The 26,301-nt window shown below is 39.8% G+C and overlaps 1 protein-coding gene across 1 annotated transcript; it reads left to right on the top strand.

The window, feature by feature from the left end:
* Positions 1–1,158: 1,158 nt before the first annotated feature.
* Positions 1,159–26,045, top strand: UBE2L3 (ubiquitin conjugating enzyme E2 L3). Its single transcript, XM_034791015.1, has 4 exons — positions 1,159–1,279; positions 10,617–10,712; positions 18,095–18,281; positions 23,913–26,045. Exons 1-4 carry the CDS (start codon positions 1,253–1,255, stop codon positions 24,065–24,067), a joined length of 465 nt encoding a protein of 154 aa, XP_034646906.1. The 5' UTR covers positions 1,159–1,252; the 3' UTR covers positions 24,068–26,045.
* The last annotated feature ends 256 nt before the right edge of the window (positions 26,046–26,301 follow it).

Genomic DNA, 26,301 nt, shown 5'->3' with positions numbered 1-26,301 from the left:
TCCCAGAAAGGATTGTGCCAACAATATGCATTAGAGGGTCTACTGAAAATTGAGAACCCAGCTGGGGAGAGATGGAGTTGGGGAGCAGCCATGTTTGGAGACTTGGGAAAAGGCTATAAAGCACATCAAATTGTTGTGTTGGTTAGTATTAGCTATACTATTCCACAGATTTCATTCTTCCTGGAGAAAGTAGGAATGCACAGCTACAGAGGGGAAGCCAACAGGATGATGGCACCTGAACTAGCTGTGCTACTAGTGTATTTTGTGGTGGGGCTACTCCGCACATCTTGTCTGCTATCAGTGGGGCATATGATAGTTCCCGGTCTATGCTGGAACCGCAGCCCCCCCTCCCCACTCCTGTAAGGGTACCCAAAGAGGGAGTATTTGCGGCTCAAAGAATCAGATGGATTTGTTCAGTAACATTTCCTCTTTCCACAGATGTTTCCATGGAAGATGATGTACAGTAAATAAAATACAACGCAGCAGCAGCAATAATAAAGACAGTAAAAAATGGAAAATATTAAACAGCCCAACGCAAACAGCCTAAAGGAAGAGGCTTTTAAAACGGTCTTAAAGCTAGTGCCAAAGAAAGGTGTGTGCAATGCACTCTCCAGTTTTCCCTCCCTTCAGCCCAGAAGTGTGAATGCTGGGTTCTTCCTCTGCCCCACATCAGGGCTTTCCAAGAGGGGTGGAGAGCTGGAAGAAGGGTCCCCTCCCCTCTTTCCCCCTGTGCCCCAAGAGGACTGTGTGCGCAGATCTCTGCTCTTACACACACGCGCACGGGGGGTCGCCAGGAGCATTGAGAGGGAGCCCCCCCAAAGGGTCCAGGGGAGTCTCTCTCTCTCAGCCCCTATGTCCCCTCTTCCCAGGAGTGTGCAGCTCTCACTCGCAGTGTGTGTCTGGGGGAGGGGAGTTTATTTTCCCATCCAGGCCTCCGGGGAGGGGGCCCCCTCGCTCCTGTCCCCCGGGTACAGAGCCCCTAGGAGGAGAAGGGGTGTTTACTCTCCCCTTGCCCAGAGCTGCAGGCTCTCCAAGGGAGATGGGTGGGGTGGGGAGCCTCTAGCTTCCCCTTTCCCCTGGGAGGGGTCTCGTCTCCTCTCCTGCCCCCCGAGGTGGGCGCTGGGCGGGGGAGGGGAGCAGCCTAGGCGCAGGGGCCCCTCGCTTCCCCCTCCCTCCGTTCCAGGAAGCGCAGGGCTTTAGCCGCCCTGCCCGCAGCCGCCATGCATTGTGGGGCAGCACTAGCAGATCCAAGATGGCGGCCAGCAGGAGGCTGATGAAGGTAACATCCAGCGCCGCGCCGGGGAAGGACCGGGCGGGGGGTGGCTTGGGGAGGGAGCGCTGCCGCCCCGGGCCCCTGCCGTGCTGGGGGGCAGCGACCCGCCGACTCGGGGCGCGCGGGCAGCTCTCCCCTCCCCCCGCGGCAGCCCGCGGGACGAGGAGACCGGAACGGGAACAGCCGGCATCTAGGCCGCGCCTCGGAGGGGCCTCGCTCCACCCGCTCTGCCCGGGGCCGGCTCCAGGGGGTCCCGGAGCCCCTGCGGCTGCCCGACCCCGTGTGGGGAGCCAGCGAAGGGCGCTGGGGTGCCCGGGCCGGGCCAGGCTCCTCCCCGAGGGGGCTCCTGCCGTGACTAAGCAAAGAGGAAGCTGGTGCGGGAGGAAATGCCGCCTGGGCTCCTGCCGGGGGCTGGGGCTTTCTCCCCCCGGGCCGGGATGGGGACGATTAGCCCGAACTGGCCCGCAGTGCTGCCCGAGCGCCCCGCCGCCCCTGGCCGGCAGGAGCCCCGACCCGCCGGGACCATGAGGCTAGGATGGGGTGGGACGGACTGAGGGTTCTCCCCTCCCAAGCTTATTTTAAGTTTATTCTTGTCAGGCGTTTTTGTGCTTTTAACATTAATCTGCCCCGCATGTGAGGGAGACATGGCTGGTTTATCAAGTTGAAATATGGACCTGGGTTCAGAAGTTACTTCACTGAGTTCGTCTTAAACATAAATCCTTATGTTTCTAAACATTTCTTCCTTCTGACCTATGTATAATGATGTAAAGAGTGGCCATAGCCTGTGGTGGTTGATTTTTACTTAAGAATGGTTTTATTTAATAGTTTTATTCTAATCTGTTGTTCAGTGTTGTATCTTTATTATTTGTTCTCTTGCAATAGCTCTCACAATGTGTAAGATGCTTTTCCGATGCCTAGGAAAACAGTCACTGCCCCTAAAATTTTACAGTTTTATGTAGTGGATGACATCATGATCGTCAGTTCAGATTGTATACTACTCAGGGCAGGGATCTGCCACACTTTCTGTATAGCACCTAGTGGGACTGCAACAACTGTAATTATCTGTGTACCTGGTACTGTACAAAGATACTATGATCTTTGCACCTAGGTGTTCATAACCTAATTCAGATAGATGATATAATTTAACCACATGATACATAGATGCAAGGACCAAACTGACTGTTGTGAAATGTTCTTCATTTTTTTACATATCCTGTACTTGGTGGGAGAGAAGTTTGGTGCCACGTCCATTAGTTTTGTTCTTTTAAGTCTTGATCCTGAAACTGGCTTCGGGCAGGTGGAGCCCTGCCCAGAGCCTCACTGAGATCAATGGGGTTCCACCCGGACATTGGCTCAACAAGGATAGACACCTCATGCTGGATTGAGGTCTGAAACTTGAGTTACACAGATGCATAGTTTATGCATTCAAAAGTTCCTGAGGATTATAATGATAAAGAGAATTGTGATAGTTTAATATTAATTTCATTTAAGATTAGCTTTGCTATTTTAAATTTGTTCTGAGTGTAGATTGTAATTTAAACAGTAGAACACCTTCGATGCAGAGTCATGCACACAAGATAATATCCATAACCTCAGCGAGGAACATAAACTGCTCCTAAGGAGCTTGATGAGACTGAACTAACTTGCTTTTTTATTTTTTGATATATTCTGTTTTTAATAATATCTCTCATGCTACCACCTATGAAGCTATTGCAAATATGTCAGAATAAGAACCCCCTCTATTTTACATGGTGAACAAGAGTAGTTATTTTATGTTTTAATAAGCTTAGCTTTTCTGTTTTGTTTGAAATTGAATTGCATATTCAGAGCCATATTTACCCTTTTAAAATTTTTGTAAAGTAAAAAAATGTACATAAATACTCCTAGTACATTTCTAAACAGGAGGAAAAAATAAAATCTTAAAAATCTGGAGGGCTGCAGAGGCAGGCAATAGTTAATCTTGCTAAGTAGCTACCAAAGCTAGTTATCATTCTGCTACATTTTATGGTGTTAATGGTATTGCTGCAGTATTTTTACGGAGACAGTATATAGATGTTAGTTTTCTGAAGTACTTGATTCTTCTGTCTGCATTTAGACATATCTGTTCTAGAAGAAATTTGTGGCCAGACATTGATTGATTGGGGAGCGTGGTGTTGGGAATAGAGAATCTATTACTAGATTTTACTTTCATTTTTGTTTCGTGTTCATGAATCGTGGTAATCAGAAACTTTTCCCCATGAGTCCAGCAGTTGCATTATGCTCTTAACGGTTCAGAAATTACCTTCTTATACACCATGATTAGTAGATATTATTACTCACCCCCATCATCCCTCCCCAGTTTCAGGATTTTGGACTATAGTACAATTCCACAGTACCACAAACTGTACCCGTAAGTGTTCCATTGCCAAACAGATTGTCTTTTTTTTTTTTTTTAGTGATGATAATTGGATGTTTTCTCAGTTATTTAAATTATACTTTTTAAACAAAAAGTTTAGGGTCATAAAATGTAATGAATGCTCGAAACCTCAAAGGAAACCCAATTTTAGCTCTGTATTTTCACACTTGTTAATAATAATAATAATAATTTTAAAATCTCTTAATTTTCTTACAGATCTTTGAACTAAATATAGTTTGTTTTATAACTGAAAATAAATTTGGAACCTCCTGCAGATTGTTCAAAATATAACATTCACGTGAACAGGGATGTAAGTGAATGGAAATTTTTATTTTAAAAGTACTGGAGTTGTTTGGAACCATTGAGATCATGGTTATTTATTTGTATTATACCCACAACAAGAGGCTGCATTTGAGATCAGAGTCCTGTTGTAGGTGATAGTGCTTGCTGTGAAGAGCTTACAGTATAAATAGACAAGACAAAGTGTGGGAGATTGGAGTATCATCCCCACTTTACAGGTGAAAACTGATCTGTCTCTTTAAATTGAGTGAGCCAGTATTTATTTAGTCTTGGCAGAATTCAATTTTTATTTGTTATAATTTCAATAGATAATATTGATGTTTGTTTTGAGCATTTTTTAGATTTTTATCAATTTAATTTTTTACATTTGTGTGAAATTATGGGTCTTTAAGCACTGGGGAATCAGAAGACTTTTAATGACAGTGGACACTGAGATTCAAAAAATTCAAGCTTTATAACTTAAAATACAAATTGTCAATATGTCAAAATATACAAAGTAAATATCCTTAAATCAACAAATCATAGCTGTTTTTATTAGTTCATTTGTTAGTCCATTTGTAACAAGTGTAATTCAAAAGTCTGAATCCCTGGATTTTGACTCTTTTCTCAAGCTGCATTTTTCTTTCTTTGCCTGGCTATACATTTTAGTTATTATTGATTGAAATATGTTTTATTTTGTGACAGTGAAATTGATATTTACCAATAAAAATCAAATCTTTCTAAAATTATATTTAATAACTTACAAATCTTAATATGACATACTAAAGTTTACACAAATGCAATTGTATGGTTACCATAATAAACATTCAAAACAGGGAGGGGGGTGTTGTGGTGGTGTCTAGGGGCCTGAGCCCCATTGTGCTAGGCCCTGTACAAACAGAAAATAGATAGGGGCCTTTTGTCACAAACTCTCATTCATCTGAATAGTCTAATTGAAGTCATTGGGGGCTACTTGCATGAGCATTTTACAGGATCAGGCCCCAAGTTTATCATAACAAATGCAGTTAGCGGATTAAGCCCCGAGTACATCAAAGACCCAATTTTAATCTATGAGCCACCGTGACAGCTGTGCTCTAGGACAGTGCAGATCTCAAAGCATGTGAGAGCTGGCGACAAAGCATTCTCTGTCGAGGGGATCCAGCTATGGAACAGTCTTTCAGAAGAGAAGTGGTAAATCTGGAGTCTGTCTTAGGAAACCCTGTAAGGCCTTCCCTTTTGAGAGAGTTTTTACACCATAGCTGATGCTCACAATTCAAACACCTCTTTTATTTCCAAACTGTTACTAACCCCTACCCACCAACACCACAAAAACCCTACCTCAAGCAGAGTTTTGATCCCAGAAAGGAAGGAGTGCCAGAGTCTCCATGGTGTCCATAATAAAGGATTTTGTTGTTGCTACTGTTTTTATGCGGAAGTCACTTGGATACCACAGTGATGGGCACCAGTATAAAACCCTAAGATAGATGGATGGAGAGATGACATTAGCTGGGGTTACAATTAAAGATGGGAGGGAGGCTTATATGGCAAAGGTGGTGACATTACTTGTCTTTGCAGGTATATATCATGTTAATATAAAATACCATGTATGGAACTTGTACTTTTATTAAATTGGGTTGGGACTACTGTTTATAGAGATATATACTTAAAAATATAATTAGTAGTCCAGAAGACTCTCTTGGACAATATCTGACCCTCCTTCCTCAGGTAAAGTTCCTGTTGAAGTCCCAACTATAATATGGCCTAGTAAAGGTTTCTGTTAGGTCTATAATGTTTCCATTTCCTGTTTTGTTTTGTTTTGTTTTAATGTTTAAAAAAGTATAATTAATATTCTGTTAATGTAAACTTTTGTTTTTGTGTGTTTTAAGGAAGTGAGGAAGGTCAGAAGGAAGATTAAAATAATCTTTTCTTTGTGTACTCCCACAGTTGCATAGTCAAACATTTATGAGGCAATGAACTCCACAGTGAAATAAATATCAGAACCACACCCATGTAATTAATGTTGATGCACGTATTTACATTATGCCTTAGTGTTGTAAACAGTATAACAACGCCAAATTTATTGAGAATTTTGTATTTTTAATCAATTTTTTTCAGTTTATAGCGTTGATACTTTGTATTTGTAGGTTTTTAATTGTTCTGGCCTTTACTCCTCAGTAACAACTAGTCAGAAGAAACAAACTTTGTCTGTTTTCGTGTTGGTGTTTTTTTTTTTTTTTTTAAAAGCTTACACATTTTACAGCAGGAGTGAGAACAGTGTGATTTTATAACTCAAAAATGCGTGATGATATTTTACTCAAAATTCACTTTTGAGCAGAGATCAAACATAGAAACTTTCTGCCAGAAAGAATTATTCAGAAAATAAAGAATATGTGAAAACACAAAATTGTAATGTTTCAATGGAGCCTTAGCTATAGCTTTTATGAACATTAAATATTCTCATGGTTTTTTATTTAAATTTGAAGTTTAAAAGAAAAAACAAAACAAAACACTACCTTGCAGTACCAGAGAACTAGAAATTGAAATAGATCAACTTCTTACCACTGGCTAAGGGACATATTCATCATAAAAACACTTATGTTTAGAAATTGTTTACCTACTCTTGTTCATAAATAACAGATTACAGAATATCTTTTCTCTATTCAGTTTATTTACTTTGTGCCTGATGCAAAGCTTATTGGAGTCAATGAGAGTCTGCCCATTGATTTCAATGGGCTTTGGGTTTAAACCCTTTGTGTATAGTCAGTTTCCCTCTGTAGACAATCATTGAGGCAGACACTAGTCTTGGGATGGTTCATATGTGCAAGAGTTTCAGGATTGGGAAGGAAGTCATTTTTCCTTGTTTGTGTGACTTTTTCAGAAAGGAGTCCGAACATCTTTTTCAATTTTTTTTTTAAACCTGTTTATAAAATCACAAACTGGCAGAGGGACTCAGGTGCAAGTGCAGTATTTGAAATTACTTTTAACTTTTTTTTAATTGACTAGATTTCAAGTTGGTGGCATTTCTTTTACTTTTTGCTTGCTTTTGAATTTTGAATTTGAAATTTATGCTTTCAAATAGCATAAATGGTGAAAAGTACTTTTTTCATTTTCAGTAATGTAACATGCGTAAGGAAAAATACTAAATACTTTTTGTGATCACATCCCTTCAGTGCTATACCTGAAGATTAAATATTACATATCAAACAGTATGTTCTCCATTTTATATACTGTACTATGTTTTTTATCTGAACATGTTGAAATGCTTTACAAACTTGAAGTCTGAACACATCCCTATAAAATCAGTAGATATCTCCATGTTATAAAAGGGAAATCTGATTCAGCAAGGTCACACGCAGGGTCAGTGGCAGAACTGGAAATAGAATTAGGAGTGTGCACTCCCACTTCTATGTTCTAGCTATTAGTCCACTCTCTCATAGTCACTAATTTATATTATTTAAAACAACAACATTAAAGGGGATGGGAGAGAATGGGAATTCAGCTATTCACTACTGTTCTAACCTTAAGATTTCTTTTAGGAAAAAAATGCATGTTTGGCCTCATTCTCTCACTTCCAAAAGTCCTTTTTGTCCTTTCAGAGTCAGTGATCTTAAGGTGAAATTAGTCATTTTTCTGACTCTGAACATGGTACTACCTTTTCCCAGCCTGTTGCCTGTGGACATTCAGCAGAATCATATTTTCTTTCTTCTTTGACAAAAGTATGTTTTTATTCATTATCTATGTTGCCTTTGCTGTGCTAGTATTGCATTATGAATTGTGTCTCACCAACAAAAGTAACTACATTTCTGTTACAAAATCTTTATTCCTGGCAGTGCACCAGCCAGAAAGAATACAATTTGATTTGCAGCTTCCTGGTTGAATTTGCAGGGGGGTCAGTAAGCAAAAAGCCTCTTCTAAACTGAATAAGTTTAATATGGAAGTTACCGATTTGCAATAAATATGGAACCTCAAGGTGCTACTTTCAGACAGTCATTTTTGAGTATAAAGTGAAACTTTAAGCAACCACACAAGGGACTGACAAAAAACGTTGGTCTAATGGACTTGGTCTTCTAGTAAAGGCAGAGTAGGATTGTACTCAAAGACTTGATTCTCCACAATCTTGCACCTTGTGTAGTCCATGCCTGTTTAAAATATATGTATTAGATTCTAGTCTGAGTTGGCAACTTTTTATACCTATTTTGTACTTCCTTTGCATAAGTAGAAGTTGCTACAATAGGTGAAAGGTCATGGAAAATCAGGCTCAGATATTTGGTGATACTTGATGGAGCGGGGGGTCTCTTGAACGGGTTTCACTATTATGTCATTTCAAATGGAAGCGCTGCAGAGCCAGTAGGGTTAATGGGTGAAAAAATTTAATTCTCTCAACTTTGAGTGAAGGATTTTAAGGAAACCAAAGAGAGGCTTGCTGGTTCATTTGAAACTTTCTTTGGTTACATACAAAACTTAATGAAATTGTGGTGATCACAGTTAACTTCTGCATTGTATTTATTGCATTTCTTAAATCAACCACATTAGACATGTCAAGTTTTTAAAACAAAAGTGAGAGTTTACCTCTTTAAATTAACATCATTTGTGTTTTTTTTCCATTCTAAAGCTCACCTCACTTAAATGTGTTAATTATTTTGACTGAGACAAACAGACTGATCACATTGATAGTTAACTTTTCTTTGTATAACTACTTCATCCTTCATCTGTTTTTATATGTATTTGATTGTAAGCTCTCTGGTCAGGAACCATATCTTCCTGTGGTTTTTGTATAACATCTAGCACAATGTGATTTTGATCCTAGATGGGGGCCATTTGAGAGAAACTAATGTAAATTATACATATTATATAAACATCTATTAAGAGTTAGATAATGTCTAAAATAACCAATTTTTCTATCCATCTGTGTTTTGTGGGAGAAGGCATCAGTCATGCATAAGTTCTGCTTTAAATGTGTGCTGGTGATCTATCTGTATCTGTAACTTGCCCTTTTCATGATATCTCATAAGTTATTTTTTGTTTAGAATGGGCTTCATTGTTTAAAATTGTGGGTTATGAAAAAGGGTAGTTCAGTGTGACTCTACGACAGAGCTACATGCAAAAAAATGAACCAGCTGAAAACGCAACTGAATTAGTTACTTACCTTCCTGAGCCTCTCAGAAAAACACCACAATCGTCTGCGCTTTTGAACTGAGACCTTTTGTACTTTCAGTGTCCAAAACCAAATACCTAGCATAGTACTAGATTCTTAGTTAAAATGGACATGTGATGCCTTGCTGCTGCTGCTAATAAAGGTTATCTTCCACTGAACAGCGTGGCTTAGGTTTAGCATATCCCTGTGAATGGAAATCCATGAGACTCTTGATGTGTGACTTCATGCTCTAAAGCATAATCTTATCACAAAAACCCTATTTCTGTAATATTGAACAAGTTGGGGTACATTTAATGGCAATGGAGCCAGGGAACCAGACTAACTAGTCATTTCTCCTGTCCCGAAGACCAGTCTGAACCTTATGTTCTGGACATGCTCCTTAGCTGTGCTTATATCTATTTTGACATACTTAAAGATTCATTTTCTAGTGTATGTTGTATGTGAGTTTGGACTTTGGTCTTCCTGTTGAACTTCATTTAGTCATGATGCCATAGTAACGCTCTAGTTCTGAAAGAATAAGAGTAGTTTTTTTGTTTCACTGGAAGTGCCCTTTGTAAACTACTGATATATTTATTAATAAAGGAAATAAACACAGTGTTTTCCTTGACCTAAACTCTCTCAAAATATTGTGTACATTTGTATGTAATTGGCTTATTTTTCACTGAAAACTAATTAATAACGTTTTGGCTCACAAGGCCTGTCATTCTCTCAGAAATAAGTTCTGAAGGAAGGGAAAATATAGTTTCTTAGCTCATGCAGTTAGTTAACTATATCGCAATTCCTGAAGGTAGTAAGTTTTCAAATGGCTGTAATATTGCTGTTAACTTTATATTTTGTTTTCAACCTTAACTTAGAGCTTTGCCTACATGATGGAGGTGCACTGGATTGGTTTTTAAACCAATCTAATTAGACTGGTACAAACCTCTGTGTGGAAACTTATTTTGGTTTAAAATGGGCATATTTCAGATTAGCTTAAATCTTAAACCAAAATAAGTGTCCACACAGTGGTTCGTACTAGTTTAATTAGATTGGTTTAAAATACACTGATTTATTTAAAGGTATTATCTTTCTCATGTAAACAAGTCCTAACACATCTGTTACTTGTTTTTGTAGCTGGCAAGTTGATACAATATTCTCAATCCACAAATTCTTTGAGAATAAACTTTTTTAAACAAATGAATATCTGATATATAAGTGAGTGTAACAAAAGTGTAAATAAAATATATAGCTATGATGCAATATTATTAACCATGCTTCTGTTGTAGCTTCATGGCTTATCTCTTAATTCAACAAATAAAGATTTTGATTCCCTGGCTTAGATAACCTTGATTCTTTATAGGTGCAGGAATTCCATTTGTTTTATTAATTACGTGGCTTGTCACTTCTGAGACCACAAACTCATTTAATATAAAACAAAGGAACCCATTTTCATCTCTAAGCTTCTTGAAAAAAATAAATGAACGTGCTGCTTATTACTGTTATTAATGTAGACTTACCCTCTGCTTGCTTTTCAGGAGCTTGAAGAAATCCGCAAATGTGGAATGAAAAACTTCCGTAATATCCAGGTTGATGAAGCTAATTTATTGACTTGGCAAGGGCTTATTGTTCCTGTGAGTATAGAACACTTATATTGTGCTTTAAAGCAATCCACAGACCATTTGTACCTGGTGATGATTTGTGTTGAGGGGGGAAAAAACTCTCACAAATCCATAGTCTATTAGTATGTAGGTGGCCATTACATCATTGTGCCACCCTGACAAATGGGTGATTATTTGCTGTTATAAAACATTACTTTGGTTATTCTGGTTATGTTTGAAGAAGAAAAGATCCAGTGAATGGTTGCACTGAAAACATACCTGTTGTTTACTGGTTATAAAAATAACTAGGCTTAGCAGGATTCAGTTTTAATTTATAACTGTTGGTAAATGTTGATTTCAGATGATACAGTGAAATTGACAAAAAAAGAAAATCAATGGGTAACAGTCACTGTGCCTCCAGCAATCGAGTGTCACTCGTCCCTCCGGCCATTCGGGGAGTACTCCGGACCCCTGTTGTCAGGGGAGTGAGTGAGTGGGTCCAGCTGCAGAGGGCTCTGGGCGCCTCACCTGATCCCACAATGGGGACAGAGCCGAGCCCCCTGGCTGGGACTGCAAGGGAAAGGAGGACAAGCCCCTGGCTGTGGGGGAGACCAACCCACTGCTGAATGGCTCCTGCAACGGTTCAGGGAGCCCTCTGCAGCCTCACTAGCACGGACGTGCTTTCTCACACACCAGCTGAGAGTGCCAGGAGACTGCAACTTTCCCTGCATCTTGCACCTGTAGGGATCGGGTATCCCCAGTGCTGTGGCCATGTAGGGAGCCCACTGCAACTTCACTGTCTCCGCCCCACTCCCTTACTTGTGTGACAGCAGAGTTTCAGAGGGCTCTCTAGACAGCTGCAACACCAGTGACACCCAATCCTTGCAGGCATTTGGTGCGGGGGAGGCTGCAATTATCCTGGCCCATCGGCACAGAGATCCCTGGCCAGGATTGCAAAGGAGGACCTCAAGCCCCTGGCTGTGCAAGAGACCACCCTGTCGTTGAAGAGTTCCTGCTTGAGGATGGCCCACACGTTCCTGGCTGGAGGGTGAGTGAGTGGGGCTGGTGACGCCTAATCACTGCAGGCACAAGATGCAGGGAAAGCTGTGATACTGGCCTGGCAGATTAGAGACCCCTGGCCAGGACCTCCTGGCGAGGAGGAGTCAGTATTGTCCCCAGCCATGGAGGAGGCCACCCCACTGCTGAATGGCTCCATTGCTGGGCAAGAGCCATTTAGCAGTGGGGTGGCCTCCCCCACAGCCAGGGACTCGTCTGTCATCCTCCTCCTCCTTGCAGTCCTGGATGGGGGTCCCTGCTGTGTCCCACCAGGACCCCAGCTTTCCCCGCACCTTGTGCCTTGCAGGGATCCAGTGTCACCAACCCTGCGGCCTTGCAGGGAGCCCTCTGCAGCTCCATTGTCAGAGCCCCACTTGTTGATTCACCAGCCCAGAGCATGGGAGCCATCCCCAAGCAGGAACAGTTCAGCAGTGGGGCCTGCCTCCCTGGGGCTAATCCTTACCCTGGCCAGGACTGAAGGAGATCTCCACTGGGCCAGGATGACTGCAGCCTCACATGTACCTGGTGTCTTGGGTTCCTCAGCTGCACAGGAAACCCCCTGCAACCCTGCTGTTAGCGCTGCCCTAACCCCAGCCCTACCCTCCACAACAGTAAAAATCAAAATAGTTTAAAATAGGAAAAAACCCTTTTTAAAAAAAATAAATTTTATTTTTATTTTCAACAATAAAAAATAGAAAAAATTGAGTTCTGCCAGCACTAAATGTAACCTAGGTTTGTATGTGATGCATAATGAAATTTTTAGAAGCCTCAAGGGAGGAAGGAGGTTTTGAGATTAAGGTGCTAAAGTGGATTTTGGGAGATCTGGATTCAGTTTTCAGCTCTGTCACAGACTTCCTTCCTTCATGACCTTGGGCAAGTTACTTATCTCCTATCATCTGAGACAATTGGGGTGTAGGTATTACCTTATCTCACATAGGTGTGAGGATAAATCCATAGATACTTGGGAGAGGCTCCAATGCTGTTGTGATGGACATCATATTAGTACTTAGATGCTTGAAAACTTTAGGCCTGATCCTGCAACTGGCTCCATGTGAACAGGATTGGGGCCTTAGTCATATTGTGATGTTGCAGCCCTGCTTTTTTAGTGTACAGACACTTTTAATCTTAAAATGTTAAATTAAAAAAAAAAAACTGTATCAGGTTAGTTTGTAAACAAAGTATGTTTAACTGAAGTGTCATAGTCCCCAAATGGCATTGTTTTATAGTCCCAGTGTTCTATCATAGTATTGAGACCAGAATTTTCTCTGGGGGAAAAAAATCACGTTTATAACAAACGTTATCTTACAATTAAAAAAAACACCCTGTCATGGAATTCCTATTTAACATTAAGTTTTAACATCTTTTAAGCTAGATGAGGCTTTGAATGCGGAGGTATGAAGATTGTGTCCAAATTTAGCAACTAGAATTTTTCATAATTTAGTCTGAGATGGGGAAGTTAGAGTTTAGTGTATATATAAGGGGTAACATTTTAAAAAGCACTTGAAGTCCCATTGATTTTTCTATGAGACTTAGGGTTCTAAGTTACTTAGGCACTTCTGAAAATTTTATCCAAGAATTTTACTTGCTCTCAAAGGCATTATGCATTTTAAATGAGATTTTTAAAAAGCTATGTAGACTATAAAACCAACACTGTTGTAAAGTGACTTGAGCATTTAAGTTGCTTAACAATCACTTATTGTCAACTTAGTTGGAGGAGGGAGAGAGAGAGAGAGAGATGTAGGCACGCTACTATTTTCCAGGTATCTGTTTATGTGGAGGTAGCTCATAATTCGTGGGTCACGCAGTAACATGTAAAGAATCTTGTGTTTTGAAACAGCTAGACTAAGCAGATACAAAAGCTCTAATGCTTTGTATATGTTGGCACTTAAATCATGTTAGTGAATCTATTTTTACTATTTTAAAATGGTTCCTGCTAATTTGGTGTAAACATAGTTTTCCTGGCCATTATGACATGGTGATAAGAGTATTAAAACAGTTATGGTTGTATCATAGTAGCCAGGCCTGGGCCGGCTCCAGGCACCAGCTTGGCAAGCAGATGCTTGGGGCGGCCACTCCGGAGAGGGGCGGCAGGTCCAGCCATTCGGCGGCAATTCGGGACAGTCCCTCACTCCCGCTCGGAGCGAAGGACCTTCCGCCGAATTGCCATCGCAGATTGCGATCGCGGCTTTTTTTTGTTTTGTTTTGTTTTTTTTGGCTGCTTGGGGCGGCCAAAACCCTGGAGCCAGCCCTGAGCCAGGCAAAACATATTTACCTCATTTTAGCAGGAATAATTTTGAAATTGTTTTAAAACGGCTCTGCTAGTATGCTTTTTATGTCAGTGTAGGTGGGCCTAAACTAACAGGTCTTAAACTGGTGCAGGCAGTACAAAAATAACTGGAGTCCAAGGTGTGTGAAAGAATTTGGCCTGGATTTTCAGGATTGGGTATTTTAAGTTAGGCTCTAAGCGCTGGGTTTTAAAAAATCTCAGCACCTCTTGGAAAACAGGCCACTTATTTATGCACTTAGGTAAGGATTAGGTATCTAACTTTAGGCATCCACTTTTAAAAACCTTGCCCATGATTTTGTATCTTTGAAAGAGAAGTGTTAATAGGCAACTTTTGGGCTTGTCTACATGGTGGGGTAATGCATTATATGGGGGTATGATTTCTAAAGTGCACTAAGGTGCTGTGCATTAATTGGTCTGTGTAGAACCTGCTGGTGTGCTTTAACAGCATGCTTTTGTATTATGTGAAAGCTCACTAGGGAACCTTTAGTGCGCACCAGCAGGATCCACAGGGATAAATTGATATGTTAGAGCGCTTTAGAAATCACCTCTGTAGACCGCATTACCCCACTGTTTAGACAAACCCTAAAAGTAAATTACTACTATACTAGTCAAAATCAGGGCTTTGGAGCAGAGCATGGAGCAGCAGGTTTTTGCCTGGAGCTAAAGCGGAGCCGGAGAGGGATTTGTTGGAAAGGGGAAGGGAGGAATCCAGTGTATTGGATTGTCTGGTTGAAGTCGTATGGATTTTCACCTTCTTTATTTTGGGAATTTTCCACTACCGAGTTCCGTGCTCCCTTTCCTGGATGAACAGTTGCATCTAGTCTGTGGAAAGGAGAGTTGGGCTACTTGGACATCAATGCTTGCTACCTTTTGGTTAGATGCAGTAGAAAGCTGGAGAGAAATATAATCTGCATGTGTTCTTAAAAACTTTCAACATCAACTCTGCAGTGCTTCTGGCTTTGTTAGGTAAAAGCCACTCCTGAACATGGATCATGCGTGCTACATCAAGATTCCTACTGATCCTTTGGATTTGAAACACTGTAGAACAACTGATGCAAATAATCCCTTTGAGTCTTTGGTGCCTCTTTTGTGAATAAAGTGAGCAGGATTTGAACTTTAGAGAGGAGATTTCTATTAAGTAATATCTTTTTAATAAAACACTGTTTATGGCTCTTGTACAGAATTTTACTGCTTTGGCATTCTTCCTAACCAGTATAAAGCTGAGAGTATGCGTTTCTTTTGAAAGAAAAACATTTTATGGTGATCTATTCCTTAAAAACCAAATAAAAAAGAACAAAACAACCCACCTCAAAATGTTTGAGCTAAAAAAAAAATTAACAGAAAATATGTAGCTTTAAAAATGAGGTGTCTGTTTTAAATAAAGATTTCTGCTCATTAAGACTTGAATTTGGAATACTTTCCTCTGCAAAGGTTCATGACCTCACAAACACCAAAAACAGCATTGCAGGGAGCTGCATCCCAAAGACAGCGTTAGGTTTTTGTTACGTGCTTTTGCAGGAGAAACAGAACTTTGAATTCGTGTTTTGGCAGAATTGAGGAAATTATTTTAAAATAACGTTTTGTCACTGAATCTACATGTATTAAGGATCTTAAGTTTTTGTACGTGTTTAAAAAGCACCTTGGGTCACCATTTAAAGGGAGGACACAATCAATACAAATAATATTCCTATCCTTTGTTTGCTTCACTGGTCTAGAATTGTCTGAAATTCAGCTATCGCACTGTGAATAAACTTTTTTTTTTAATCGGCAGACATAATCTGGGTACAGAGGAAAGCTTTTTGATGTTAAATTTGCTTTTGAAGTACCAAGTATATGTATTTTTTTAGAATCATTATCGGCACTTTTTAAAAACAAATTATCAGTATTTCAACTAGCTTTGGCTAGTTATTGATTGTCTAGTTGTGTATTTTTAATCTCCCTTCTGGGCAGCCCCTCTCCACAGCTTTTGTAGAAATGATGCTTGATGTACAATTGAGCATTTATCTGGCATATGCAGTAGGCAGGCTTATTGAGTGATATTTTGTGTAATGCTCAGTTAAGGTTGTTGTGGAGGATACACTTCTAGAAGTAGCCCAGCCTGCTATATTTGTCCCTAGAACATTGTTAAAGAAATAAGCAGTCACATGGTTATGAAACAAGTCAAAAACAGCTTGTTATCTTGGGTTTTTCCTCTACAGATGCGTGTGTCAGATTTTTTTTTGTTATATTGCTTGTTTTACATGATTTATAACAGGACATTAATTAAAAAAAAAAACCTTTCAGGATAAGATAGTTTCTTGTTCTATACATTGAAATAAATTTATGCATATCATTGAATTTCTATACTATATTTGTTTCAACTTCAACATATGAAACATAAAAGAACACCTGTCTGAGACTCCATGTGCCCTTGTATCATTAACGAAATCTTCTTTTTAAATACTGGTCACAATGGATGGCCTTTTGGGGAGTGAAAGGTATAGCACAAACATTCCAAGTGAGCATTACAGTCATTCATGTTAAAGTGTAAGTGAAGAACAATCCTTTGCATGCAGTCTTTTAATTCCACTTCATGAGTCAGATCCTTACCCCTGCTCTGACCTCTTGATTCTGGGAATAAGGGTTATAGCTGTATAAAGTAGCTGTAAAAGCCCAGGATCTGGCCAGCACAGGATCTGTGAAAGATTTGCAAGCCCTGACTCAAGAGTGTATCTGGGCCAGGGTGAAGCCTCAGTATGAAGTGTTGCAGAGATTCCAGGCAGCACTACAGCTCATAGGACACCCTGTGCACGCTGTTGTAAGTTAAACAAGATTCCAAGGCTGACCAAAATTATTCCAGGGTCACTTGAGAAGACTGGATGGATGTCAAGTGGCTTAAAGCCACCTTCGCCACCCCACATCCTGGCTTGTGAGTTCTGTTCTGTCTTCAGGGACAACACAGAATCTCTTCCCATAGGTTTAATACCATTTTTCTTTCCGTGTAGAGTGTTGTTGTTTTTCCTAAAGATGCTAATACTGGAGAGCTCATTTTTTAACTTCTAAAATGGCTTTGATTAAAGGGATTGGACTGATTGGCTGCTAGGTGGGGGAAGTTAAACTGTACGCTGAGTAAAAACTCACTTCCAGCTATTCTGCATCTCCCTTTCCCCAGTATCCTGAGTAGTTTTATCATGCTGAAATCATTGTTTGCAATATAAAATGTAATATTTTGATAAACTCTAAAAATATCAAGTTGATTTTTCTTCTGGGTTTCTCAAAAATAATTGAAAAACATTTTTGAAACTAGGACTACAATGTCTAGCGGGAGTTGCTATCAGTTTCTGAGCATTGTCTTGTTCAGTTTCAGCATGAAGAATCACTCTCCCTACTTTCATAGTCCTCTCACCATACTCCTCCCAAGATGATCTGATTAAAGGAACCTGAAACTGCATACTAATTTAGTGTTCTCATCAGCAGATGCAGTGAATATCTATGTTTAGTAAAAAAAAAAAAAAAAAAAAAATGAATGGTCAGCAGATTTTATGCAGTCAGCTAAAGCAAAAAGGTTCTCTTGGAACATAGAGGGAAACCTGACAAGTCAAATTGCTTTGTTGTTTGTACCACCATATCGGGAGAAATGAAATAACTAGGTTTAGAGACAGAAACCGAAAACTTGAGGAAGAAAATTGGTATCTAAGAAAGGACCTGAAAACTTTATGAAATTGGGAATAACAAACAATTGTGAGATTGGAGGTCTCTTTATCAATGTCACAAAGTTCTGCTTTCACCTAGTAGAAATGTCAGTCATCCCTCAGTGCTGCCATAACATGTGTGGCTTTTTTTTTCCCTTTCAAGATAAATACAGATACTGATAAAACACTATTACCCCTTTGCAAAATAATATTATGGTTTTGATGTTTTCTGGCACATAAACCTAAATCTAGACATGTGAATGGACTTGAAGGCCTATACAGACAACAGGTGTATCTTAAACATGGACCATTCAAAAGTCTGAGATCTATAGCACGCAGTCCCTTCAAGTGTATCTGTTCTGATGTCTGAAATCCCTTAATGTTCTGTCTTCTCGTTGCAGGACAATCCTCCATATGATAAGGGAGCCTTCAGAATCGAAATCAACTTTCCAGCAGAGTATCCATTCAAACCTCCTAAGATTACATTTAAAACAAAGATCTATCACCCTAACATCGATGAAAAGGGGCAGGTTTGTCTGCCAGTAATTAGTGCTGAAAACTGGAAGCCAGCAACCAAAACTGACCAAGGTAAGACACTCTGTATGGTGAACTTAATCTCAAGTAACTGCATTGGTTAAAGCCAATGGATGCTTGGTATTATCGTGTGGTGGCTGATATCCCAAGGTATCAGTTGTCTGTAGGTTTGTGCAATGGATTACTCCCTCTGGGAATGTAGTGAATCAATGGTAGTTGATTTTCAGTTATACGTTAGGATAATGCAGTGACTTAGCATGTGTTGCTGTGGAGCTCTGTCATTGATGATCAGAGCATCAGGTCTGAAATACCTGGAAACCATAGAACTACAGATTCAAATCCTACCAGAGATGGCTCCTCTCTTAGTTCTTAAAACATGATAAATTGAGTACTATCAGACTTGGTGTGGAAGTCTCTTGGATAAGACGGTAAACATTTTAGGGTACGATTGGGTTTGAAGGACTTTTCTGTTTCCATTTGTTGTCAGGGTGAGAATTTGTCTCCGTTTGATGCTGGCTGGCAGAGCTAATTTGTTTATACATTGGTATTGAATGCTGTTGGGTGATTATTGTAAGTATAACTATTGTTAGGGAGCTCCTTTTTTGTATGGGTTTTTTAGTGTTATAAACCCAAATTAATAATAGAGATTCTATCTTTCATCAGCGCTTTAGTGACCACAAAGAGCTTTTTTTATGTAGGAGGCAGAGTCTGTGCAGGTTTCCTTGACCAAAAATTTCCCTTCTCCCAGCCCCCATCTGTCAGTTTTTCGCCGTGAACTATGTGTTGACCGAACCAAATACTACAGATACCTATGGATGTCCATGAAAACCCTTACATCTCTGAGCTCCCCTTTTCACTTCCATATACTCATAACTTCCTAATACTATGCTTGAGCTCAGCCCAGAAAAGAATTTAGGAAAATAATTGAGGTATTTTTGCCCACCAGTAACTTAAATAGCCAAATAAAAGCCACCAAATCTATTATGTGGTGAGTCCTCCAGGAGGAATAGCCCTTTAGCCAAACTTGAGGAAAAATTTAAGTTAGAACTGTGCATCTGCTAAAAACTTAAGGTGGTGCTACAGCAGTCTGCTGACTGGTACAGAAGAGTAAAAGGAGAACTATACAGTCTCTCTACCTGGCCTTACACCTGGACTTTGCTCAGCAGTTTCAACTGATACTAATAATTGAAAATAGCAAAATCCTCTTTTAAAATAAACAAAGGGAAAAAATAAAACTGGCTTAAAAGCAGGAATGTGAAAAAACATTTCCAATCCCACCATTGCTGCATTTTGCAAGTTTAAGCTGTGTTTAAAAGAATTCAGTTTCTCTTGCAGTGGCAAAGAGTCTTGTTACCCCAGCTTTGCATAAAACTGTCTGCAACCAAATATTGGCAGTCTGGCTGAGGTGCACATTCCTCTTATCATAGAATCGTAAGACTGGAAGGGACCTCGAGGTCATCTAGTCCAGTTCCCTGCACTCTTCCTCATCCCCGTTCTGTGCTTTCAAAGTCTGCATGAACCAAAGGAAAAAAAGCAACATCACTCAATGCAATAGCAAGATAGCTTTAAACACACACATGTCGGGAAAGGGGAAAGTTAGGGGTCTCAACTCATCCCACCTTTCATATACTAAGTGCACCTCTTAAGGCTAGACTACATATTAAGGTTACAGCCGCTTAATATTAAAAAAGATATATGTGCAGTGTGATGGAATTACTGTTAAGACTCATCTTAATACTATTTTAGGATCTGACTTGTGTGTGTTAAATATTGCTGTAATATTTTTAATTGAATTATGTAATGTGTGTGACAGGAGCTGTGGCATACTGTAGTGTTGATACATGGCTTGGTATGCAAGCATTACTATGGCAACAGCTCTCAGATGCAGCAGTCTCATAAGTCAATTGTGAAATCAGCCAATATGAGAAATGTAGTGTTGATACTTTATTTAAACAACTCTAGTTTAAGGTAAGCACATGTAAGCCAGCCCCTACCTTAGCAGTAGAGGAATAGGTTATCCTACTGGGATCCAAGTTTTGGTCTCGAGCTATGTTCCTTGCTCTCAGGTTGGCAAGGGATGAAGAGTGATGTGAATGCAATGTGTTACACCCTCTGGCAGAAGCACTGCATGTAGTATTCTAGTAACCACTTTGGTGAACTCTGAAATGACGTGATGGATGCCGGAGTGATGAACAGAGTCCAAATCCTCATCTGCTGAGACGTTGTTGTGGAGTTGAGGGAATAGGGGAGCATGGGGAAATCTGAATGCATTTAAAGTTGGGAGGTATGGAGAAGGAAGATGATTTGCCTGCAGGAGAACAGTAATTTGTAGCCTGATTTGAGGCTGTTCCAAACTCTCGAAAACATGTCCAAACACAGTTATCCTCTGGTTCATCCTTATAGCATTGATGAGACTGAACTGTGTTTTAACCATGCCCCTTGAATTTTGCTACAGCCTTTGCAACATGTTACAAGAGTCCGTAGCACATTTCAGGATGCTGTGTTGTAACCACAATAGGTTGTATTGTAAAGGTTGTTGTACAGTGTAGTTGGGACTATAGTGTCAACATATTTAACATGGGAGTGATGTGTCTTGTACATTGGGAACCTCTTTCAGTACTTTATAGATAAAATATAACTTATCAAGACCACTTTTGTCAAACTCGGTTTATAATACATATTCATGATAGTCTTTCATGCACCATCATTAAGGTTATGATTTGGTGGTCACGGAATCCATGACTTCCGCACACCTCCATGACTTCAGCCCGCAGCAGCTGAGCTGCAAGGTACCCCCACCGCCCGTGGTGGCTAGGAGCTGCTGGGGACCCAGAATGGCGGGGGCCCCCTGCAGCTCGCCAGCCACCGCAGATGTGGGGATCCCCCCGCAGGTTGTGGAGAATCCATGTCCACTCACCAGCTGTGGCGGGGGATCCCTGGGAGCTCTTCAGCTGCTGCTGCTGCTGCCGGTGGGGAAATCCCCCGGAGCTCCCCAGTCCCCATGGGTGCTGGGGACCCCTGGAGCTCCCCAGTCTGGGGGGGAATCCCCCAGAGCTCCCTGGGTAGTGGGAAATTTCCTGTAGCTCCCGGGTGGCAGGGGATCCCCTGCAGCTCCCCAGCTGCCACAGGCGATGGTCCCTCCCAGCCACTGGGTGGGGGAGGGGCCGCAGCTCCAAGCCGCAACAGGGCAGGGTGCTCAACCCTCCTCCCGCTCTGCTTTGTCATGGACATTTTTAGTAAAAGTCATGGACAGGTCACACTTCTGTGAATTTTTGTTAATTGTCCGTGACAGAATCATAGCCGTAACCATCATACCATTCGTAGAAATAATTACAGGGCAGAAATCCTCATTTAACCAGTGTTATTTCTATAACAGACCTGTTTAAAATTGGGCTTTGTCATATATTGTGTGGAAGGGTTGACTATAAATACAGGAATGTAGTGGTCCGTTTACTGTAAGTGTTCTCTGTCTAGGCTTATTCTGCACTATTTGACAATGCAGCATAGCTCATTTCGACATTCAGCACTACTGATGTGCTTGTCCATGTACGAAACAACGAGGAAGTTATGGTCCCTACCCCAAGAAACTTGCAATTGACACTTTGTCCATTTTATTTCAGAGCAGGTGTTTTTTTTAAAAAACAAATCTTAGTTTGCCTTTGTCCCTATATATTATATTCCAAGGCATGTATCTGATATCCAAGAATGTGCTGCCTGAAACTGTGAGATCACCTGCCTCTTGATAATCACCCTTATGTGTAATGTGTCTTGGTCTCATTTCCCAAAGCTCCTGCTCGCTTTTGACACTATATAAAAGTGAATTAAAGCTTTTGGATGTTTACTAATTTGTGTACTTTTGACTATGTAATCTCCTATAAAACTTTGCAAAACCAGTGATTGATTTAATCCTATTACACTTATTTCCCTTGGTTTCCTTTGTCAGTGTTTTTTTTCTTCCTCCCAGGAAGTCTGAGTAGTTTTTTGGTTGGTGGTTTTTTATTTATTTCTTTATTTTTAACTTGCAGTTCAGGATAGTTGTTGCAAGAGTCTGATAATCCCATAGCAAAAAGTAAGTTGTCTGTCTGCAGTGTGCTTTTAGCTAGAGTCTTCTGACCTCCAGGGCATTTCAAAATTTTGCTACTATAAAACTACTTCCTGTCTATTAAATATAGAGCAATTTTCATTTGCGGACCCCAAAAAATTTTGAATGGAGGTGCAGACCTGGTTGGAAATCTTATACATAGTCTGCAGACATACAGTGGTCCAGAGACCACAGGTTAGAAACCACTGCGGTAGAGAGAAGCAGCATTAGTGTTCTACAGTACTTACTATAGTAGAGACTTCCCTCTTCCCCCTGTTATACAAGTACTATATTTATCAAGCAACTGTGGTGTTGAGGGAAGGAAGCTTCCTTTAAACGATTTTTATAACCAAACATTCCAGAGAGCTGTTTTCCATTCCATATGACAGCTGGTTACCAGTGTGGAAAATATTCAGTTAATAAAGTTTTGACATAGTTGCCTGAAAAGCATGGGAGCAATGTTGTATATTGACTGGATTGGGGTATTATGAATGAACGTCAGACAGTGAACTCTTATTTTTTTTCCACACACCTGTTTTCTGTAGATCTAAGATATTTATCGCAGATCACCTACCTTCCATTTGTGCATCCTCCTCTTAATGACTGCACACAGTGTAGTACAGTATGAGAATTTGTGATTGCTGCAGTCTGTCCGTTTAGCTAGGTAGTTCCTAATGGCCAAAGGAACATTAAAAAAAAAAAAAGTCTCAGAGGGGTAGCCGTGTTAGTCTGGATCTGTAAAAAGCAACAGAGTCCTGTGGCACCTTTAAGACTAACAGATGTATTGGAGCATAAGCTTTCGTGGGTGAATGCCCACTTCGTTGGATGCATCCGAAGAAGTGGGCGTTCACCCACAAAAGCTTATGCTCCAATACATCTGTTAGTCTTAAAGGTGCCACAGGACCCTCTGTTGCTTTTTGTTTAAAAAAAAAAAAAAGTAGCTTTAGATTTCACAGCAGTATGTCAAGTCCATCATTTGAGTGCCGTGTCTAGTTTAGTTTAATGTGGTTAGTTAAAACTGATATTTCTCATGAAGAGCATTGACTGTTTTAGAGCATGGTCATGAATATTGGGGTGAGAATCACCCTGAAGTATTACCAGTTTGTTCATCCAGTATATCTTCACCAGCAGGTATATTTGGCAATTCATGTCCGAGTAATGGTAGAAATTGTTTCAGGAAGTGAGAGAATATCCAATTTATTGTATTCATTTTAGACCAGGTTGTTTGTAACAATGGTAGTTTCATCCATATGTAGCTAGATAAAATATATTTCATCAGTCGCGCCCATTACTTAGCCAGAAAATCTGGAATGCAGTTTGAGCTGTATGGGATTTGTCTATTAGTTTTCTAGTGTCAACTTCCAGTTTTTCCTTCTTGAGATGAACTATGAATTCAGAATCACTACCAAACTACAATTTTGAACGGTGTGCAGTTGCTTTGTACTTGTTTATATAATGTTTTGGTCTGTCTCTGGAAAGCATACAGATTTATAGGGACATGCTTTAACACATTTAAACTCTTATTTTTAGTGCATCACTTACATTTTGGCTATTTAAAAATTAAATGTTCAAGTCACTGACAGTACTTGTACTTCTTTTGACAGTAATCCAGTCCCTCATAGCACTGGTGAATGACCCACAGCCCGAGCACCCCCTTCGGGCTGACCTAGCTGAAGAATACTCTAAGGACCGTAAAAAATTCTGTAAGAACGCTGAAGAGTTTACAAAGAAATATGGTGAAAAGCGACCAGTGGACTAAAATCTGACACAATTGATGTCAGCAACGTGTGTTAGAAGATCCGGAGCAGTGCATTTCAGACACACCACAAAGCAGGACTCTATGGAAAATTGACAAGTGCCACCTTTTGGTGTTTACTTGTGGCTGTTACTAACTTTCTACAGTTTTCTTAATCAAAAGTGGTCTAGGTAACCTGTAAAGAAAGGATTAAACATTTAAGATGTTCTAGTTCTGCTTTCTTTGTTTAAAAATCACTGCTTCAGTATACTTTAAAGGATGCTGTTTCTTTTTCTTGTCAGAATTTATCAAAAATATCTTAGACTTATATTCTGCCCTTAAAAATTCAAAAGGTTGTGGCTGTTATTTCTTCTTTTCCCTTGCAGTTCCCACTATCTTGCGTTCATTTAATTTTTCATTTAATTTTCTTCCCCCAAACTGATGTCTTAGAAAATATATTCCTGTCCTGACAGAAAATGGTTGAATGTTTGGCAGTTCTGTTTACTTTTCTCTTTAAATGTTGCACTGTGCTTTGTGGAACTTAGGTTGCAAGTTCCCCTTAACTTCAGTTTGTAACATAATAAACAAAAACAAACCCCCACAAAAACAATCAGAAACAAAGCCTAGGTCTTATGTAAATCTGGCTGATGTTACCACAATAATGTTTATTAAATGGGGAAACCCAAGTTTTGTGTGCGTGATTGAATTAAAATATGACTTACGTGCTGGTTTCGGAAAACTGAAAACAAAATTCTATAGCAAATGAATAGTGGAATGTGATTATGAAGTTCTTTCACTTTAATTCTTAATATCTATGCAGACTAGCTAGGAAAACCTTGCACAGAACAGCATTGCAACCACTTTAGAAGAGTTTCAGAAATTGGGGACCAATAGGTACCAAAGTAACAAACTGTGTTTGAATTAAAAATCGATACTTTTTGGAAATGTTAATTTTGAAATTAAAAGTTAAATCTGACACCACGGCTAGTCATTTGAGTACATCTTTCCATCAAAATGTATTATGAAACCATCTGTATTTTTTGGGATGGGCCCTCCCCTGCCCCCTTCCCCTCCCAATTATTGTATGATTTTTTTTGAAAATGGTATGAGAATAGCATTAAGCAATAAACTAATAAATAGAATACATTTCACTAGTACTGTTCATAAATATCTGTAAGAAATAATATACTACGCTTGAGTTAGATGATTCAATGAGTATTTAAAGTAACACTCCCTCCTACCTTATTTTTACTTGAATAAGTTATTTTCCCTTCAATCCAAGGCATGCCTGCTCAGATAAAAGGACTGTTCAGGACTCAATACCCTTTATAATCTAACTGTTTTTCATATTTTTTAGCTGCCTGTTTTCCCCCCCCAAAATCTAAAGTGAGGTCATAGCCACACAAACCGCCTTCTCTTCCCAACCATTAGAATTTTGATATCTTATTGAACAAGCAGGGTTATTTCCAGAAATTAGGAGTGCATATCATTTTGATGTGCAGGAAGCTGTATTAGTAAATTCTTCACACCCAGATGGTTATTTGTACTCCTACGATCAGCATTAGTACAGCATCTGTCTTTGCAATGTTTCAGGACTTATGTGTGTGGGGAACAGTAGAGAGACCCTTTTGGTTTTAATGTCTTGTATGTTTCCTGTCTTTTCTGCTCAGCCCTTTTTATCTAGATCCAGCTTTGATTTAGAATTTAGCATAAAGAATGACAGCCCAGTACCTCTGTTGAAAAGTAAAACATTTTATAAGTGAGGGAGCTTAAGAACTTTTATGTTTAAGTATTCTTAGACAGATTCTTTGGCAGGTAAATAAAGTTAAACCATGGTCACCTTATTTAAGGAAACTTTCATTTCCTAAGTGTTTTCAGGCTTGGTGAGAGCACTGTCTATTACCAAATTTTCACATCTTTGTGTCTTCATTTGCAGAAAGTTGGTACTGATTTTGTTTCATTCACGCTCACTGATTCATAATAAAAAAAAAATGCCAAATTATCTGTCAAACTGAAGTGTGTGTAACTTCTGCATCAGATACCTAAATGACCCACTGTTTTTCTCTCCTCTTGATCACGTCTGTTAGCATGGAAACTTGCCATTGCCCAAATTATCCTTTCATATTTATAAAAACTGTAGCACCTGTTTGTCACTCTACTTTCTATAAAAAAGTGAATATACCTTCTGATTGTAAACCTCTCAGGTTAAATGCTGCATACATGTGAATTGGTGCCATTAGATACCACTTAAAGGGAAC

Source organism: Trachemys scripta, chromosome 15, assembly GCF_013100865.1.
Source record: "Trachemys scripta elegans isolate TJP31775 chromosome 15, CAS_Tse_1.0, whole genome shotgun sequence".
In the NCBI taxonomy this organism is placed as follows: Eukaryota; Metazoa; Chordata; order Testudines; family Emydidae; genus Trachemys; species Trachemys scripta.
The sequence above is the reverse complement of the archived record's forward strand: the minus strand, read 5'-3'. Positions and strand labels throughout refer to the sequence as shown.

What these genes read in the sequence shown, in the direction of transcription:
- UBE2L3 (XM_034791015.1), top strand. Translation starts at nt 1,253, where the DNA reads ATGGCGGCCAGCAGGAGGCTGATGAAG. An exon ending in GGCAAGGGCTTATTGTTCCT is followed by an intron (nt 10,713 to 18,094) that starts GTGAGTATAGAA and finishes TTCTCGTTGCAG; the next exon opens with GACAATCCTCCATATGATAA. An exon ending in AGCAACCAAAACTGACCAAG is followed by an intron (nt 18,282 to 23,912) that starts GTAAGACACTCT and finishes TTCTTTTGACAG; the next exon opens with TAATCCAGTCCCTCATAGCA.